Source organism: Phoenix dactylifera, unplaced genomic scaffold (assembly GCF_009389715.1).
Source record: "Phoenix dactylifera cultivar Barhee BC4 unplaced genomic scaffold, palm_55x_up_171113_PBpolish2nd_filt_p 000097F, whole genome shotgun sequence".
Classification (NCBI taxonomy): domain Eukaryota; kingdom Viridiplantae; phylum Streptophyta; class Magnoliopsida; order Arecales; family Arecaceae; genus Phoenix; species Phoenix dactylifera.
In genome coordinates, this window is record NW_024067681.1 from 394,086 (window position 1) to 414,660 (window position 20,575).

Here is a 20,575-nt window from a genome sequence, read left to right on the forward strand (position 1 = left end):
CCGAAGTCGATGATGGAACTCATCTAATCTCAGGGTAGAATACCTTGTTGTTTCTCACATATCTCAACAAGAGAACATTTCTTTTTGCCATATAGAGATTATGGATAGCTTCCTAATATGAAGGAGAGATGAAGGAAGGGAAAACAAGAAACAATAATGAGAAGATTCCCTTATTTTTGTCGTTCCTGGAGGTGCTACTAGTAGAAGTGAAATTGTGATTGCAAAGTAAATGATTGGAGAGAAAGTTATTGTTGGAAAAAATAATAGAATAGTAAGAATTAATTTGTTGGATAAAACAACTGGTTCGAGGAGAGATCATGAGTCGAGTTGATTAGTATATGGTTATCTACAAACTTGGATATAAGTTTCTCAAGAAATTAATATATTTTTGTTACATAAATGTTCTTTTAATTTTTAACTTTTTAAAGTAATTCAGTTTAATTAATAAAATAGATAATTTCAAATAAAAATAAAAAAGTTCTACATGCAAACTCGACCCATTGAATTAACATGTCAATAGGACCAACACATTCATGACTCCATATTAGGTCCACACGATGATTTTGGATACATGTCAAGGATTGGCAATCTTAGCTAGCAGAATACAAGTCCTTTTAGCTATCTCTATTATTTAAATTCCAAGTCTTTTATAGCTTTTTTTTTCTGATTGCAACTTAATAAAACTTTAGTGGATATATTCTTTTTGTGGTTGGAATTTGTCCTCTATAGAAATTGAAATATATCACATACTATTCATGTGATGCACCCTTTCTTTCATGTCGTCTCTGGGCATGCTAACGTCCTAAACATCAAAACTATTGAATGAAATGTAATGGTGGTTCCAATATAGGGGCATTGAGATATGAGAAGAGCGATGTAAAACCTTGTTAAAATGACATGCTTCTAATTAGTGAGACATATGGTATTACCAAAAAAAATAATTAGAGAGACATATAACGAGTTTCAGCATAAGAAATTGAAATAGAAGGGCATATGAAGGGTATTTTGGATAAATAAAAACATGGAGCTAAACAAACTAAAGCATCGTGGAGTTTGCTTGCAATAGTAGAATATGTATTTTTTTATGCATTATTTTTATTAAAAATATAAGATTATATAAAGATGTATGTTATGTTAGCTTGATTCTCATCATAGGTATGGTCGGACTGAGTTTAGGTCAAGCCGACCTAAGTTGTACTAGTACATAGGGGTGAAGGTGGAGGGATATTATTTTTAATTTTATGGTCATAAAATTTAATTATCCAACTTATATCCATATTTTTATCTAATTTTATATTTTATTTATATTTATATCTATTTAAAGTAAATATGATATATATATATATATATCAAATAAAATAAATATAATTATAAACATATTAATATTCGAGATGGCTGCAAAGTCAGACCTGCTTCATGTTAAACCGGATTGGTTCAGCTGCACCCATGCACCCAAGACTTTGACCTTCCGGTGCGTTAATAAATTATTAATAAAGAAAGAAAAAGGCAAGAAGCTTCTACTTGTACAAATAAGCCCCGAAGAAAGAGAAAACAAACCCCTTCTTCTTCTACCCCCAGGATGGAAAAGTTGGAAACCCCCCATCTCCGTTGCCGACATTCTTCCCCTTCCCTCGCCTCCCCAGCTCTTCTCTGAAACAACACTAGAATAGAATACAGTAAAAAGAAGCGAAGCAAAGAGAGAGGAGGCAACAGAGAAGGAAACAAAGAACAATTAGCCCAGAGGATCATAGTACTAGGGAAGAATTTCCCGCCTCTCTCTTTCTTTTTTTCCGAATTTTTTCCATCTAGGGTTTCTCCCTCGTGCGGCCGTGATGCACAGATCGGGGGCGGTGATGGCGTGGAACGTGTTCAAGTTCTGCACCGCCTTGCGGGGGCTTGGCTCCGTCATGATCCTGCTCGTCCTCGGCATCGTCGGCGTCACCTACTACGCCGTCGTCGTCACCAACTACGGCCCCGCCGTCTTCAACGCCGGTGGCATCGATTCCCTTTCCGCCCTCGCCGTCTTGCTCCTCTTCCATGTTCTGGTAATCCCTTCTACCTCTCCCTCTTGTTCTTGTTTCCAATTTGTGCTTTTGAGCTGAATAGATCCTAAAGAACCCTAATTTTGATGTCGCTCTGTTGAAAAATTGCATCTTTTCATGTGAAACAGCTGCATTTTGAGGTGAATTGAGCTGTAGAGAAGCTTAGAATTGGGATTTTTATGTCCCAAAAATGCTATATTCACCTTTGTGTTATTCTGACTTCTCATGATATGTTCTTATTATAATTGTTTTTTTGATTGTTTTGGGTGTTCTCTTACATGCACTCTTAGTAGGGATCTGCATTTGGTGTTCATTCTGTTTTAGTTACGAAAAATGCAAAGGCGTGCCATTCTAGCCCATACCCTGATGTGGCTCCCGGTGAATGGCCCGACCACTAAGCGACACTCGCTATGCCTTTCATGATTGCCAGCTGCCATGGCGGACTGAGTGGGAAATGGAGCAGGGTTAGTTATTAGGGGATCTGCATTTGTTGAAGTGGGCTTTTAATCCTCAATTAGTAATATGAGAAGGCAAATTACCTTTCCTCAATTAGTAATCTTTTTTGTGGGAAATAATTAAGTGTCAATTCGAAGAATGCAAAAAACTGGCGGTTTATTTTTTCTTATATGGAGAAACTACTTGTCGTATGCTGGAATTTACTTTTTGAATCAAATGGAAATCAACAACTGATGGAAGGAGAGTTAAAAACAGAAGAAAAAAAGTCCCGTGGAGATTTAAATGCTTTTATGGTCTTTGGGTTGCATATAGTACAGCATTTTAATTTTACTGGACTTTGGCTTTGCAGTTGGTAATGCTTCTGTGGAGCTACTTCTCTGTAGTCCTGACAGACCCTGGCAGCATTCCACCAAATTGGAAGCCAACTGTGGATGAGGAGCGGGGTGAAGAAGCTCCATTAAATAGCTCAGAGTTTGGTAATCAGATTCTAACTTATCAGCAATCAGCTAATCTTGCAGACTCTGGAAGTCCAAGGGTCAGATACTGTCGGAAGTGCAGCCAGTTGAAACCACCTCGCTGTCATCACTGTTCTGTTTGTGAGCTCATACATTCTAATTTTATGGATTCCAAATGCTTAAATAAGTTTATTTAGGAAGAATCTTCTGTTCTCTCTCCTTCACTCTCCTATGATTCCTTGTTTTGATCTACATTTTTTAATTTTAGGTGGGCGATGCGTATTGAAAATGGACCATCATTGTGTGTGGGTAGTAAATTGTGTCGGGGCTCTAAATTATAAGTTCTTTCTTCTCTTTCTGGTACGTGATTTATATCAAAGTGGTGTTCCTCTTTCATGACATGCCTTTTTCTGTTTCTATTTGAGAACTATGGCTGCTCATTTGATAATGAATGCCCACTTTCGTGTAATCGGAATTACAGTCATAACTTTATTCTATGCCACTGTGTGAAATTTTATGATACAGTTGAGTGATTTTTTTTTCAAATGTAGTTAATGTACATCTATACATCTCACAGCTCTAGATGGTTGAATAGACCCAAGGTTTTTAGATGCTCAGATAGGTCTTCTTGGTGGGTGACAGATATTGAGATGCATTGAGATCTTCATTATTGAGAAGTTGATGAACCTTTGGAACAACCAAGGTATTCCGGGAAATCGATCAAATAAAGGACAAACGAGATGTTGATTTTTCAATAGATATAGTAAAACCAAGATTAGTTTTTATGCTAATGAATTGATTTTGACATTTATTTATGAAGACACATTGAAGGAAATAAAAGAAAGATGAGAATACTTCGGGCAATATTCTGATAACATACTAGCCATATCATGGGAATAGTGGTTTTGCTGGTGCAGTTAATAATGGCTGAGATTTTAACATGTCAAACGATGGGTGCTAGATGTCGATACAAACTAATATCTCAGCGACAATGAAAACCTTGAATAGAACTACCTATCATTATCCAGAGCATTTAACTTTTGTGTTTTGATTTAGATTAGTTTCCACTTTAAGGTTCTATCGGGCTCTATAAGTCATCTTAGATTTGACTACTGCTCAAGTAGAGTGAAAGGATATTATATGGTTAACACCTGCGATATTATATGCCTCACACCTATTTATCCTCATATTCATTGTGCACATGCAGCACTTCTCTTCGATACCCTACATCTTGTGCGCGTGTTTGACACAAGTTGGGAGATCTGCTACCTACTAGAAGGCTTGATTAGAGAACATTAAATTTGAATAACTCTAATTTTACCTTTCTTGGTATAGTTCAATTTGAAACATAAAACTGTCTTGTTTTATATTTGTTGGCGATTCTGCTGCGATATACCTCGTTGTAGTTGTAGCTATTCGGGAGAACACAGGCTTCGAAAGCCTCCCTAGAACACTCGTACGACTGAAAGTATTTCTTTATTTCTCCATGAAATCGTATGCTTGTGACAATAGTGATAAAATTTTCTCAATTCTAATCTTAAATAAACACACAGGGGTGTGAGAGAAAGAGAGAGGTGATTATCATTCACTATCCATCCAAACGTCCAAAGTTAATATAAAATTTCATGGCTAATCTAATTTTTTTATGTTATCATTCCTTATCATGGTCATGTCAAAAGCCTACTCATTTGATTAATAACCTTCGTGTTATCAATTTATACCTTTCCACATGGAAATTATTACTTTTAACCTTTCACATAGAATTCAATTGATGTTCAAATCTTCGAAAGTTCTCTTTCCAAATCATGCCCCTATTCATATACATGGTGGTGAAGGTGGTTAGACGGTCTCTAGTCAGTAGGGACCCTAATTGCCTAGGCACTGCCTAGGTGGTGCCTAGGCACCTAGGCAACTACCTACTGACTTAGGCAGTCCATTTCTGTCTTCAAACATGAATAAACGAATTAACTAAACAGATAAAATTGAACTAATTTTCCATAAGAGGGCATTATGGGAAAGCAGCAAGTTTGTTTAATTCTACAAATGCTAGGACAATCAACCAAAATTTAAGATAAGTGATAAGGAGCCACATAGGAGGAGAAAGTTATGCGAAAGGTTTTAATGGAGGAAAGATAGGGAAGGGACTCTAAGAAGGACCAATACAAAGATATGTAACTCATGGTGGGAAGTAATGAGTGGATAGCTGTTTATACTGTGAAGAGTCTTGAAAATTCTTCTAGAAGGGGAAGAAACTTCACAACAACCTAGGAATTAGAAGATATGATAAGTGTAAGAAGACAATGTGGGAGAATAGAAGGGAGAGGGCTGTTGGAAGAGAAAATGGAAGTCCACGCCACTATGTTCATATGACCCAGGGTATGTTTGCCCAAGGTAGGTTTGGGCATAATGAATAGGAGCGTGGAGAGATTGGCTAAATTTTGATCCTGACCCTTGCTTTCTTTCATTATTGGTTCTCTTTGAGATCTTTCTATGTGCCAGTTGTGATTATTCAAGTCCACCATGGAAGCAAGTCTTAACTCTTGTAACATCCGTGGTGTTCCCGCTAGCAACTTATCATTGGTTAGCCATAACGATCAACACCTATAAACTGCAGTAGAGCACACCTAGAGAGTGCACAGCTAGGTGCCTATATGGTCCAATATTGTTCTACTCCACAAGCCAAGTGTCATGTGCACCTTGTCACTTTTTTCCAACCAAGCATTGTGCCGCCACTTTGTGATGTTTCCACTGTCATTAATGCATTTCCAGTTTAGATACGTTTCCAATTAGAGCCATAGAACCTGGAGGTCAAGGGCCTTAACTTTTGAACTGTCTTTGGTTGAGTCGTTATTCCAATGAAGAACCAAGTTCCATCGAACCAAAAAATTCTTCTTTACTAATGACAATGCATGCAGCTGAAGTATTGTGTTTGGGTTTCAGGTTGGCTAATTAGGATGGGTATCTTTATCTTATCTGAATCAGGTTGGGGATGTTTTGGTTGACTAAAGTTCTTGGGTTTGGTTTGGCCAGGTCGATTATTTGGAGTACTGGATCATATCAGCATTGACTTGATTTGTCCCTAAGCACCAAGCACTTGCTTGGATCCTATCACCTCTTGCCATTTAAGCAATGGGTCTGGGTTCGATTCTACTTGGAGTCAGCCCCCAAGGGTGGGATTGGTATAGCGTAGACATGGTGGGGACTAAAGCATCTTTTTGTAACGTTGATAATAGCAATGCATATCAAGGTATGAGATATTAATGGAAGGAATGGCTTGTGATTCTGCTCTTAAATGGAAGGAATGGCTGTTCCTATGCAGATGAGAATGTATGATATATTGGTATGAGCTGACGGTATTAAATGATGATAGTTGTATACCTTGTATGAACCATTTCGTGGCATTTATTGTAAATGATTATTTGAAAATAAATGATTTAACTACCCTACGAATCTTAAAACACATTGTTTAATTAGGATGAATTCTTAAATGTAAAAGTAGTGACCATTAGCATTACAATGGTTGTTATTTGGAAGTCTATCATGTATATGTGCTAACGTAATATCATATAATATAATGAGAGCCTTCCAAAGCCAAGGTTCGTCATCTTGGTGCCGGATTCCATACTGATGATATTACGCCTAATACGGCAGTAGGTTTGGCATACTATTATGGTATGGTATGCACAGTATGCATTGGTATTGACCGATGTGATGTACCATGTCTAAAATAATTATAACGTTCATTATTATAAATTGAAGTCTGTTTCTTAGTTAATAACATATCACTAGAGGTTGGAAAATCGATGTTCAAGCCCATTTGAAAAATAATACAAAATTATATAAATATGTATATATATTTCTGAAAAAATAATTAGGTAAATTAATTTTAAAATGGAATTGCCATTTCTTTCCTATGTTTTTATGTTGTGCCCAAACAATGGAATAGGAACAATGATTCTGATTTGGTATCCCTCGTTCCCATTGCATTCCGCTTTCATTCTGTTTGTTTCATTCCTATGAACAAAACATAGCATTGTTGTTTTAATTATTTAATTAGGAAGTGAAATCAAGCTCTTCTTCAGATAAGGCACCTGAGGAACATTTTCACATTCTCAAATCATTTCATTAAATACCCACAACTAAGATGTGGATACATGCTATGGGTTACACTGCTATCAGGATTCCAATTTTGACGAAATGTCAAACTAGAACCTTACATGAAGATTCATCATCGATAATTCCTAATGCAGATCCTTCAACTTGGTGCACTTCATTTTTTTTGATTTTTTCCCCGATTTTTCTTTGCTTGATTCACCTGAACTTCCTAAACTAAATTTTTTCCTATTCAAATAGTCATTCTTCAAATTCTTGGTCATAATACCAACCAACATACTTTTCATTTTGGCCTCTCAACTTTGATCTACATTTGGACTCGTTTAAAAAAAATGATGCACCTTCACTTTCCCTTGAACAATCCCTTGTCATGAGAGCTTACTCTTCCAAACTTTGCAAAGATGCATTCATTTGGAGTTAAGTAGCAACCAATTTATTGGTCAATGTTTCCATCTCAAGATAACCATTCTAGTTCTGGCATACACCTGTAATTGAAGTGTTTTAAACCTTGTATCTTGGCATATTTGTCTTGCCATCTTTTTTCATTCTCTCCAATGCAAAAGATGTTCTTGCTTTTCAAGTGCTTGGAGATTTTGGTGGTTTCATCTTTAAATGGTGCAGTCTTCTTTGCAAGAAGATACAATTGCTGGTGGACATTGCTTAACACAAAGTTGCTTACTTTCCATAAATTTATGATCATATTCTTTCCAACAATATTAGTTAGAACCTCATCTATCAAGTACAGGTTGATTGTGGATAATGCTTTCTTATCCAACTCATATTATTCATTTTAGTTTATAGATGCTGACATTTTGTCCTTGCTAAATAGTGTGTTTCATTGACCCTTGTGTGCTGCAAAATCATGAATTCAACTTCAAAAATCTAAAAAATTTTCTTCCATCTTTACCTCAAACCAACTCATTGCCATCATAGCAATTTGTCAAACACTTTGTGCACCAACCTTTTAGCCTTGATACCCAATATAGCAGCAAAGGTGTTGCTGAAGTGTTAGGAGCTAGATCACCTAAATGACAAGATAACCCAATTCTAGAGACAAATCTGTGCTCAAGATCACAAAAATATAAGGAGAAGTATGGAAGAAAAGAGAAATGACAAGATATTGAGTTACCGAATAGTGCCTACACAAGGAGACTAAATAATCCACTATCAAAATGACAGATTTGAAGGTTTATGGTGAGAGTTTCTCTTGAATTGCATTTGGTATACCACTGCCACTGTAGGGTACTCTCTTGTTGCCCCGTGCTCGTATATGCAGGAGTCTAACTATTTCTAATGTGGTAAAATCTTGCCATTGGAAATCTCAAATGCACATCTAAAGAGCCTTGGATTGCTAGGGCATGAAAATAAGTAAATAGAGCACTCAGGAATCCCCTTTTCTTCTACGAAGATAGAGAATCCTTCTTACTCCTATGTTACAGTAATGACTTTTCTAGAAGGCCTTATTTTTAAGCTTCTATATTCCTTGTAGGTAACTAGCAAAGAGACCTTATATAACCCAAACCAAAATGGATCATGGTAATGTGATTAGTTGGTGATTTTGATATCAATTATCCAACAGTGTCCGGATTGGTTAGGGTTTTGTCTGGAATCAAATTGGTTCATTTCATGACTGAGTTGGAACTATCATAAATGGTCTGATTAGAGTCTCCCCGAGTAAAAGTAGGAGTTTACTCTTTATCTCCTTTTTTCTCTGATTGCTAGGTATCTTCAATAGCTGTAGGTGTTTGGGCTTGTAATCCAACTTGGGGCATAAACAAGACAAAGACAAGTGAGCTAAGCTCTGTTTGAGCTTGACTCAAAATAGAAAATGCTCTGCTCAATCTTGAGATGAGCTTTGAAACCCCATCTTGTATGGGATCATATGTAGCCAGCTTGAGCTTGGCTTGCTGAAGCTCGAAAATTGAATCGAGCTCACAGGTTCAGTTTAGCTCGAACCTTGTGAGCTAGACTAGGATCTTAGCTCAAAAATTAGCTCAGTTAAGTCATAAAAGAAGTCAAAGAGTATTATAAAACAGGGAAAAATTGAAGCAAAAATGCTGTGAATGGAAGCCAGGGAGTCCCGTGAAGTAACCCGAGAAAGTGTAAAATTCTGCGAATAAAAGAATTTTTTTTGGAAATAAGTGATGGAGGTGGAAGCGAAAGGGGAAGTGGGAAGGGTTGGTGGAACTGCCGGTTTGGGACTTGTAATTGGGAATGGCATTGCGGTCAAGATCAAGAAGTTGAGCTGTTGGTTTTTAATCAAATGACCAATTAAAACTTGTCATTAATATATAATTTGTCATTTATTAATTTAATATGTTATTTATTAATATATATTTATTAGTATATGTTATGTTTAATATATATATTCAAACTGGCTCACGAGCTGAAATCAAGTCAGCTGAACTCAGATTGAGCTCTAATTGAGCAAATGGAGGTTGAGTTGAATTTTGAGCTGAACAGGGCTGGTCTTGAGCATCTAATTTGTTTGATGCTACTTAATCCAGCACTTTGGTGTAATCTTTTATACACCTTGGAGGCTTAAGATCTGAAGAATATCCCATGGTGGCTTTGCTTGGCATTAGTCTAAAATACACTAGAGTACACATATGCTTGATATATAGAGCTTATCTTCAAGTCATTTGAGTTTCAATTCTGGAAGATTTGAGGAGATAGTAAGATGCCTTTACATTATCATTTGCTTCATCTTTATGCATTTTTTTTAATGTATTGAATTATTTGGCCATGACTCAAATTTGGTGAGTTTTCTCAAGAAAACTATTCTAAATGATGAAAATTTGCTGAATTTTCTTATTAAAATCACAACTATAAATTTCATTCCATGTTGCATATGGCCATGATAAGGGTTACGTACTTTTAAGTATCCTGGTAGTTAAAATTGAGAAATGCTCTGCCACTTCATGCATATGTTTATGATACTTCTTGGATACCTCCCAAGTTGACGGAAAGGGTTTCTTTTTTGGGCTTATTGAGGTCAGCACCTTGAATTAACTGTCATTTTATGTTTACCTGTTGACTGAATATTGTTCCTATCCCTTGATTTTTTTGATAGCCATTTTATGTTTCATCCCTGCTCTTGTACACACTTATGTGTAACTGTGATCAAAACAGATATTACAGTGTAAAGAAACTGCTGCAACTGTGTAAAGAATGTTGGCCTAACTGGTGTGCATGGACTAAATCTTAAGTGTTGTAAGGGCTCAACATGAAATGACAATTAAACATAACACTGGGTCTTTTTATTTTTCTAATGAGTGTGGGCCTTTTAGTGTTATATGGTTGGTTTTAGAGTTTGTGATGTTGATGATGAAGGAAGTATCAATTATGTTATTTTGATCGTCCATCATGCTTTATGAAAAAATGTTAAGACCTCAATGACATATATTTAATTGTTGTTGTATCCTAGCAATATCATGTCCTATTCATTTTTTTCTAAATCCATGCTTCATGGATTTTCTTTGGAACCGTGCTGGGCTTCTTGAGTTTATGCCCATGCTTTGCTTTAGCTATATGCCCTGATTGCTTGTAATGGGTCTAACTAGCTGAAATATTCTATATAGGGTGTGCATATGGGTTAGAATTCTATAAAATCTTGCTTCTGCTATCACTTTCCAGGCCCTTCATCATGTTATTTTTGTTAAAGTTTTCCATCCTGCTTCTACACATGCTACCTATTTATGTAACCTAATTACATAAAAAATCTTTCAAGTGCTTGTAATTGATCAATTTGTGTTAGGTTCTGTTAGCTCTATGATACTGATGAGTTAGGTTGCATGTATCATGGATTCGAAATTCTGAGTGAAACATTTGAATTGAATCTTTGAGAAAATAGCACAAACATGCTGCACATGAGCGCGATGAATAGCTAATTATCGCCATCCTTGTTCAAATGGTGAATATATAAATTCCTTATAGTAAGACTTATTGGATCCTAACTGTGGTTCATTACAAAATTTACAACAAATAGCATTCAGTGCAATGGTTTCAGGTCAATTTATCTTCTGTCAATGTTATGCATCTATGCAAATATTTTTCTTGTCTCTTAAAGTACATTATGGCATGCAAATATTACGCATCTATGCAAATATTTCTCACATCCATCCATGTCCTTTATGTTTCATGCATGCAGCTTTACACATTTCTCGAGACAACTCTTGTTACCCTATCGCTGTTGCCAAATTTTATTGCGTTCTTTAGTGATGCGGAGATAGCTGGAACACCTGGAACACTTGCAACTACTTTTCTCACATTTGGTTAGCATTCCTCCTGGTTAACTGCGGCACGAACTTTGAAAGCTATACTGTTAACTTTTGCTTCCCTTTTGTCAGTGTTGAACTTGGCTTTTGCATTAAGTGTTCTTGGGTTTCTGATAATGCATATTTCATTGGTGGGTGGTAACACGACAACTATTGAGGCAAGTGTCTGGTAGCATGTTGTTTTATATATACATATATAATAATATATATTATTATTTATATAATAATATATTATTATTATTATATATATTATCTTCAATTTTTATTTATTTTTAATACTTTTGCCAACAGGCATATGAGAAGAAAACAACTCCAAAATGGAAATACGATTTGGGCCGGAAAAAGAATTTTGAGCAGGTTAGGTCTTTCTCCTGATGAGTAATGATTCTTTTGTTTCCTCTCCTGTGATCATGATTGGTGGGGTCTTTGAGTTGATAATATTTCCAACTCTCTCCAATTACTTGATTTCTGCCTACTTATATTAGAGATATTAAACAAATCTCCAAGATTTAGTTCTTGGAGGGTGGTCTCAGCTGTCATCATGCATGAGTAATGGTTGTCGAAATTGGTAGTCTGCCTTGTCTTTCAAATTTTCCTTGGTTACTGTATTTTTATGTTATTTTCTTGTTATATGGATTTGGCTATAAACTTAATTGATACAGTCACCTTCCCTGACATTAGTTTGTGGATCAGGTATTTGGAACTGACAAGAGATTCTGGTTCATCCCTGCATATACGGAAGAGGATTTGAGAAAGATTCCAGCACTTCAGGGCCTTGACTATCCAACAAGGCCTGATTTCAGTACACAGGAGTTTTAACAGGGTTATACAAGGATGACAATTTCCTCCTCAGTAGTCTTTGAAAGAAAGGGCCACAAGTAGCTTTCTTCATGCTATCAATATCATTGTCATCGTGGCGCTCTGAAGAGCTTAATTGCAGTACTCTTAGATACATGCCGGCATTAGCAGTTGGAGTAGAGCGATATAGGTAATGAAATGGAGAATATTTCTCTGTTTCGCATTTCATTTAATCTGTGCTATTAATGTAGAAGTTTGGTTGGTTATGTGGTTTGTGGAGGTCCGGGATGTATGGTCTTTGCTATGTTCCTTTTTCCTTTCATGTAGCTGGTGTATAGAATAGGCTTTAAACTTGTTATATTTACAATTCATAAGCCTCATGCAGTATGTTATACATTGAGATTAAATTTACTGACATGCTGGGTAATACAAGCTGAAGGAATGTATGAGATGATCAAAATGATGATTGTGAAGAGTATAGTGAGAAGAGTGGAGTTTATCAGCATACTTGAACCTTAACCTGCATGCTGTAAGAAGATAATACTTGGCATTCTGTTGTAGTACAAGAGTAGTGTAGACCACAACGCATAATCTACTCACTGTTTAGTTATAAAAACTTGACTGATACTTTACTGGTACTTGTTATGTTAAAATGCAATTTGCTATAGATGATGGTGAGGGTCAAAACGACGACTGTGGGAGTATATTGAGAACAGTGGATGATGTCAAGTTTATCAACATACTTTAACCTTAATCAGCGACTTCGGCGGGATGATACTTAGCAATCTGTTGTGGTGCATGAGTGGTAAACCGCACGCATGATAAGCTCCTCCCTATGGATTGGTCTAGTTATAGAAACTTGAATGATACTTTACTAGTATTTGTTATCTTAAATATTTGCTTTAGATGATGATGATGGCCGTGGTGGTGATGGATTTGTAATTCTTTGTGAATGAATTTTGCCATCATAATTTCTTTCTTGGTAGAAATAAAAAAGAAAAAATGCAGTATTCCTTGTGAGAGACAAGATGTAGATTTCTGATGTAAATAAGCAAGTGGCTCCTAAGTCTGCGGACATGATTTGCAATGAAATGAAATAATCGTGGCATCACGCATGCTTTTGTGACTATAGTTCCTTCTCATGGTTATTTGCTGGGAACTTGGGAGTAAGTGGTGTTTTTCCACTCTCCTTTGGATTAAAACTCTGGAAAGCCATGAGATAGAATATTATGAGCCTGTAACCAAATGATCAACATAGGAAATGCTTATTAATTGGAAAACTTGCACCTTTTGGGGACCAGAAAACTTGACCCCACCAGAACTTTGAATGAAATCTCTGAGACAGGGTCTGGTCTGCCGTCTCAGACCACCTCCTCCTTTCCTTCCTTGTTTTGTTTTAAATAATATTTTTTATTTATTTAAGAGCCTGTATCAACTCATTTGGTTCCAGAGCTGAAACGATTGCCAGGGTGTTTGTTCTTCATTATGCATGGTGAAAACCTGTAGCCAAGTCATGGGGCAATAAATTTGGAAGTGAAGGGAGCCTCAAAAGAAGCAGAGCAAACTTATGAAGGAGATATTTCAAAACACTACCTTAATAGACACAGAAGTCAGATCATCATAGGAAGAGAACCCCACCTACCTCCCAGCATAACAAGATTTCGTTCATTGGGAGTTATTCTACCTGATCTATTCTCGTTTTATTCAGCTCAAAGTTTCCTACGTTTGATGGCAAGATTATATTTGGTCTGTCATGCCACACTATTTCTAGATTACAGCAATATTCCACCATAACAAAAGATATAACTCGTGTTATTTTATTTGGAAAATGATGCACTCTAGTGGTTTCAGTAGGCTTCACAATGAAAATTATGAGGGAGAATTAGCTAAGCTTTGTCAAACTATGACCCTATGAGAATATTAGAAACAAATTGAGTGGCTCTTAGTCGATGCATAGTTTGCATGAGACATTTTTAGTTGCAGCATTAGCAGCCTCAAGAAAGAAATTTGCTATGATATCAAGTGCTAACAGTTGAAACATTCCATAGAGGATATATAATTAGCTCACCTGTATAATGAGAAAATTAATTTGTTGCAATAATAAGAGATATTTGAAAAATTTATGCTCAGCTACAAATGAAAGGCCCAAAACAATTCGTTATAGATAGAAATGCATTTACGAATACCAAAGAAAAATATCCGAGCTGATAACTGGAGATCACAAACATCAACCTTGAGGGGAAAGTTGGAGATTGAAATTGAGAGGGGAGGAATATAAAAATTATTCCTTGTCATAGTTGGTAGAAAATTTTAAATTAATTAGTTAATTAGTTAATTATAAAAATTACACGATGATCTATTTTGTCATGGGGAAGGGTTATTAACTGAAAAAAACTGCAGGACTGGAAAATTGAATGAAATGTCTTTGAGAAAAAAGTTGGGTCTGCCTTCTCAATCTTTTTCTTCTCTTTTCCTCATCTTCTAATTTTCTTTTGTTTAAGAGCTTATACGATCAACTCCATAAATTTATTATTTGAGGCATATTGGCCATTATGTTGCAGAAAATATGATTAGATGCAAAATACTCGGCTCTAACATTATACCTTTTTTTTCATATTCCTTTTAATGTGTATATTTCACAATACAGTTTTGCACGATTTTGATCAATAATTTGCAAATGTCTAGTCTTAGGATACCATAGATAGAACAAGTTAAGTGGTGAGTCCAGCTTTCACCCAACTTTAGATCTGATTAGAAGTAAATTTCAAACTACTTGCTTGGTTGAGTACCAGTCAATTAAGAAGAAAATATTAGATCTGGATTATATTATTTCAAACCATTCTTGATCTAATAAATCCTAAAATGAGTCCTCTTTATTGTGTCCTTTACATTTCTTACATCTATTGCCCATTATATATAATGAAAATAGATGCTTAGCATGCTTAGCTCTCCATTGGCTACATGGATACCCGTATTAGCAGTATCATTAATATGGTTTTTTATTATCCATATCAAATCATCTTGGCATTAGTCTACCGGAAGTGTTGATCTATAGATCAACAAACTTTGTTAATCTATGACACACATACACACATATATAATCTAAAATGGAGGCTCAGCTTGTGTTGAGCTCTCCCTTCTTCATGTGGATGCTCATATTAATGATATAGCAAGTTAATCCAGAGTGATATGTCTGGGATTCAAAGCTGTCTAAATTGGAGGTTCAAATTATGCAAAGTCTTGCATTCACCATGTGGATATCATAGTAATAATTGGTAAAAATTCGTTGCACCATATCCTCCAAATAGATCTTAAAAAATATAATACCAGTGTCACTTTTTGTCATAATATCTACATTACTTTTTATGCGAGCTAGGAAAAATAGATATCGAGTTTTCTTAATGTTACGTAGAAAATGATCTAATACTGGGTCATACTTTGGCAATAGAAATTGATGTGGAAGCTAAGAGAGGGTGCTTGGGTGAAGAGAGTGATCTAAATTGTTGATGTCTCAACAAAGCACCCCATGTGTTCTCTAGCAAAGCACCAAACAAATTGCATGGAGATTAGGTTATAGAGAGCAATCCAAGGCATCGACATTTCACTTCAAAAGAGCACACATGAAATGATAGTTAGCAAGCCTTGACTAATTTTTTTATCAAGATTAGATAAGGGGTTAAGAATAAAATATGTGCCCCGGCTAATTTTTTATTTAGATTAAGGGATTAAGAAATGTTCACATGGGATGAGAGTATCTTTTCTAGCATACTCGATCAGATAATTTGGATTGCAAGATTAAAAAAGCCATACCCTGTGCATCATGCAGCTTATATGCTAGTGTATATATATAAAATGAAGGATCGATTTACATAGAGATCTTCATATGCCCTATGGATGCCAATATTAATGATGTTGGTATTAATATGCTTAGTCATTATCAAATGTTTTTACTTAATATGCAACAGAAATTAATGATGCTAATATGGTTGTACTTGGCAATCATTAAAACTCACTGTATAAATATGAAAGAGAAATTTGGTTATTTAAGTCTTCTATTTATTATAATTTATTAAATTATTACATTATATATTAAAAATAGTTAAAAAAATGAAAACCTATACCTTGTGCATCATGCAATGTCGGTGTTTTTAATATTAGTATTAATGATAGAAGTTCTGGATGAAGGCATTTATGCAAAGTTCTCTATTTGCCATGTTTGATATCGATATTAATAATAAAAGTTTCTGCTTAGTTATCACTTAATAGTATTAATGATGAAATTTTTTGTTCAACCATTATTATATTCATTACTTAATGTGCCATAGAAATTTGGCAATTTAAGCCTTCTATTTATTATAATTTGTTATATTGTTATATTGCATTTAACAAATAGCTAAAGAAAGGAGAAAAAAATCATACCTTGTGCAACCAACGAGGTCGGTATTCATGACGCTAATATTAATGTTACAAATTTCTACACATAGGCTCTGCTTGCAATGAGAATATTGCTATTAATGATGCCAGTATTAATGATGGAAGTTTCTGCTCGGCTATCACTAAAGTTTATTACTTAATGCAATATAAATTAGCTATTGAAGCCATTCATTTGTTATACTTTATTAAATTTCTATATTGGAGTCCAAGAATAGTTTAAAAAAAAGAGTAAAAAAAATCATATCCTGGGATCATATGAGATACATGCTTGTTTTACCCACTCCACTATGATTTAACTCTATTTATTTGTTTGAGAAATGTTAGATCTACCTCGAGTGTACGTGGAGGAGAAATGCTAGATCAGTTTATGTTCTCAAAAATAATTGCTTAGACGCTATCTACGAGCATCAGCTATAGACTAGCCTAATGATTACCCACCACTTTAGCTATCTCGCTGTTTGTATAAGTTCTCTCAACTCTTTTCTTTTCTGCCGTTAATGGTGCTCACGAGACCACCCCTCTTCCTCTCCATTGCCAACCACTACTCCGCCCTCCCAGCCCGTTCCAACCTTTGGCGAACCACTACTATCTGCCGCCACTTCCACCTCGTCCACCATCGAAGGCCATTCCAAGTAGGGGTAGCAAAATATAATCCGACCCGTGTTCGACCCACCATAAACAGATTTGGGTTTAGCCTAAACAGGTTCGGGTCGTAAACAGATCGACCCGTTTAACATGTTTATTAATTAGGTCGGATACGGATTTCATATGTCTGACCCGTTTAAACCGTTTAACTTGTTTAACTGTTAGGCAGGTTAAACATGTCTAAATAGGTTAAACGGGTTAAACGGGTTAAACATGTCTAAACAGGTTAAATAGGTCTAAACATGTCTTAACAGGTCGGGTTGGGCAAACAGGTTACCTGTTTATTAAACAGGTTAAACGAGTCGGATCGGATTACCTGTTTATTAAACATAACAGGTTCAGGTTGTAATTTCTGACATGTTTAATAAACAGGTCGTGTTCAGATTTATAATTTTCTAATCTGATCTGCATGTGACCCGACCCGTTTATGATCCGATCCGATCCGATTGCCACCTCGTGAACTCCGATATAGTAGGCTGATCCGTTGATGCGATGGCCAAACCTTATGTTTCACTACTTCTTCCACCTCTTCTTAGGAACTTTGCTCTGATACCATGTTGAAATCACTACTTATCCTGAAAGCTTAAGTTCATAGAATGAGATAAATTTATTTATATATTTTATATTTTGTTACAATGACGACCCAAGACTGCAATGGTGCATCTAGCTTCTCACCAACCTAATCCTTTCCCTTCCCTCCTCCGCCCGCACCATGGATGTCCTCGACCATCACGGCATCCAGATGACCCCCACAATCTCGCCTTCATTGTCAAGTGGGTTGGTCGCCACAACTGGGCCCACATGGTGGAGGTATTTGGCCCACTATCGGTTGTTGACTTGTTGCAGAGCAGCGACGATGATGCGGACTGAGGCCTGGGCCTGATCATGAAGGGAGAAAAGGACCACCCAGTGTGGTAGAGAATCCGACTCATGTGGTTTGCGGAAAGAGAAGGAGGAAAAATAAAATATTTGGTTAAGAGTTTTTAAGAATGAAGGACAGTAAAGTAGTTTTTTTATGAAAATAAAATTCTTATATTTCATTAAAAAAAATTCTTATGAAACATAAAAAAAATTCAATTCCCACCGGCTGAAAATTGATATAATTACAAAAATGCCCTTAAGCTTTTAGATATAATGGAGTAAGATCTTTCTCTTTATTAATGGCATAATAGGTATTTGACATAACCTTCTTAGAAAAGTAGATGCTTAACCAAATATAAGTGTTCTGTAATATGTTACTTTTTTATAATTAATTAAACATGCAAAATTCACTTTTTCAGGCATTATAAATCATAGGCATTAGTTTTATAGAAAAAATATTCTAGTAACAAAAAATTATTCTAACAAAACAAATGAATCTATGTAAGTGAGCGACGTGGTTCAAATCCGATGGGCATCCATCCTAGGTTTTCATATCTGCTGGGTCGGATTGGGTCCAAGTTAGGTTAGACCCATTTTTTATTGACACAAAATAGAATTAAATTATATATATGGATTGGACTAGGTTGGATCGAGTGGAAATTAGAAAATCCAGATGTGACCTAGCTTTCAAAACAAGTCATATATTTAACCTGGACCTAATCCAAGGATCTTTAGATACAAACTGACTTCAGTCTAAACGGTTCAGGTATCATTGGTTTGGGATTTACTTGAGTCTAAAAAAGGGGCATCATAACTCGTTTGAGGGTTTTCAAATAAAAAGGCTATTATTTTTATGATAATGAAGGTAGGGCAAACGAAAAGACTAAACCCTCTAACAAAATCATGCCTTGGCAACAGCCTCCAAACTTGGAAACCGACCCGGATCTTCAATGGAAGGTGGAGGAGCAACGCGAGTCTAATAGGTGCAGGATCTTTAATGGAAGGTGTAGAAGCAAACATTGGTCGAGCCGGATTGGGTAAAAAATAAAGAGACCTAACTTAAACCCAGATAACGTATGGATCATATCGGATTGGGTTGAGTCAAAGTTCAGTAAACCTAGATCCGACTTGGAATGTCAAATAGGTCCATTTTTTAAACTCATCCCAGGTCCATGGGTCCACACAAATGAGTCGAATTAGGTAGAAACAACTTGGGTCATGTCGGATCATGGCTCAACCTGACTCATTTGCAGCCTTAAGTATATATGACACGAGTTATGAACTGATCTTCATCATCAATTTTCTTAAAAGAATGCTTCTCATATTTTTTGAGACTCACCATTCTATTTCCATTCATAAGCAAGGCACCATTTCCATTGCAATTTATTATACTACTCATAAAGGTTTATGGGACAAGTTATCTACCTACAACTCTCCTTCTACTTGTACTCGTTGTGCCATCCAAGCACAAGTGATAATCTCCAAAATAACCATGTCATTCAACTTTTAATAGGTTTAAATGATTCTTATTATATTGCTTTTGCTCATGGATCCACTGCCTTCTGCTAACCGAGCCTACTCTTTTCTATTACAAGAAGAATGTAATGCTTTTTGCATGATTTACATTGATCAAATTTTAAGAAATCTGCTACAATTGCCACATAATCTCCAACTCAACATAATCCAAGGAAAAAAGCCATTTATCATCATGATTATTGTGGATTGGATGGTCATTTGGAATCTAGATGCTTCAAGAAGCAATGGTTATCCACCTCGAAAAAATAATGAGTCAACGGCTCCTCGTTATTCTACATCAAGCATTTATGCACAAACTCATGATTTATGATTGCTTACTGCTACAACATCAAATGAGTCTAGGCTACTAGCACTACATTTACTCCAGAACAATCAGCCCTAGCATTAGCCAATCAGGTAACCCACATCTTTTGGCAAATCTTATAGTGAAACCTTCTTCAATAATCAATCTTGAAACAACAACTACAATGATCTATCCCCATCATAATGAAATTTTTGAAAATCACCTGGGCCTGTCAGCCAAGGTTATAGACCCGTAGAACATCTAAGGGTATTACAGACATGTTATTGCCTCAAACTTTTTTGGCCTAAGCGGTTAGTCTGTTTAAGAAGTTGGCTGTGGAGGACTTTCTCTGCATGGCTTTTTATAGAGGACACTAGGAAGGCGCAGAGATTGGGATAGAAGTAGTGACTATTAAGGATGCAGAGATCAAGAACATTTTGGAGGTCGGAACATGGAGGCTAGCAAGAACAGCATGGTAAAGCGATAAAGAGCCATGAAGGAAGCTAGAGAGATTAGACGAAGGGGAGAGGACAACAAAAGGGTGAGGATTAGAGCATCACTTACAGCCCCTCTCCACTAAATCAACGCAAATGCCATGCGATGGAAGAGGTCTTGGCTTATCTAGACCGACTAGCATTTGATAAGTGCTAGCATTGCAAAATCTTGGGCTGAAAA

The 20,575-nt window shown here is 36.0% G+C and overlaps 1 protein-coding gene across 1 annotated transcript; it reads left to right on the forward strand.

The window, feature by feature from the left end:
* The first annotated feature begins 1,540 nt into the window (after positions 1-1,540).
* LOC103713399 (probable protein S-acyltransferase 14) lies at positions 1,541-12,601 on the forward strand. Its single transcript, XM_008800313.3, has 7 exons — positions 1,541-2,045; positions 2,848-3,094; positions 3,222-3,313; positions 11,217-11,340; positions 11,416-11,501; positions 11,635-11,700; positions 12,037-12,601. Exons 1-7 carry the CDS (start codon positions 1,833-1,835, stop codon positions 12,160-12,162), a joined length of 954 nt encoding a protein of 317 aa, XP_008798535.1. The 5' UTR covers positions 1,541-1,832; the 3' UTR covers positions 12,163-12,601.
* Positions 12,602-20,575: the final 7,974 nt, after the last annotated feature.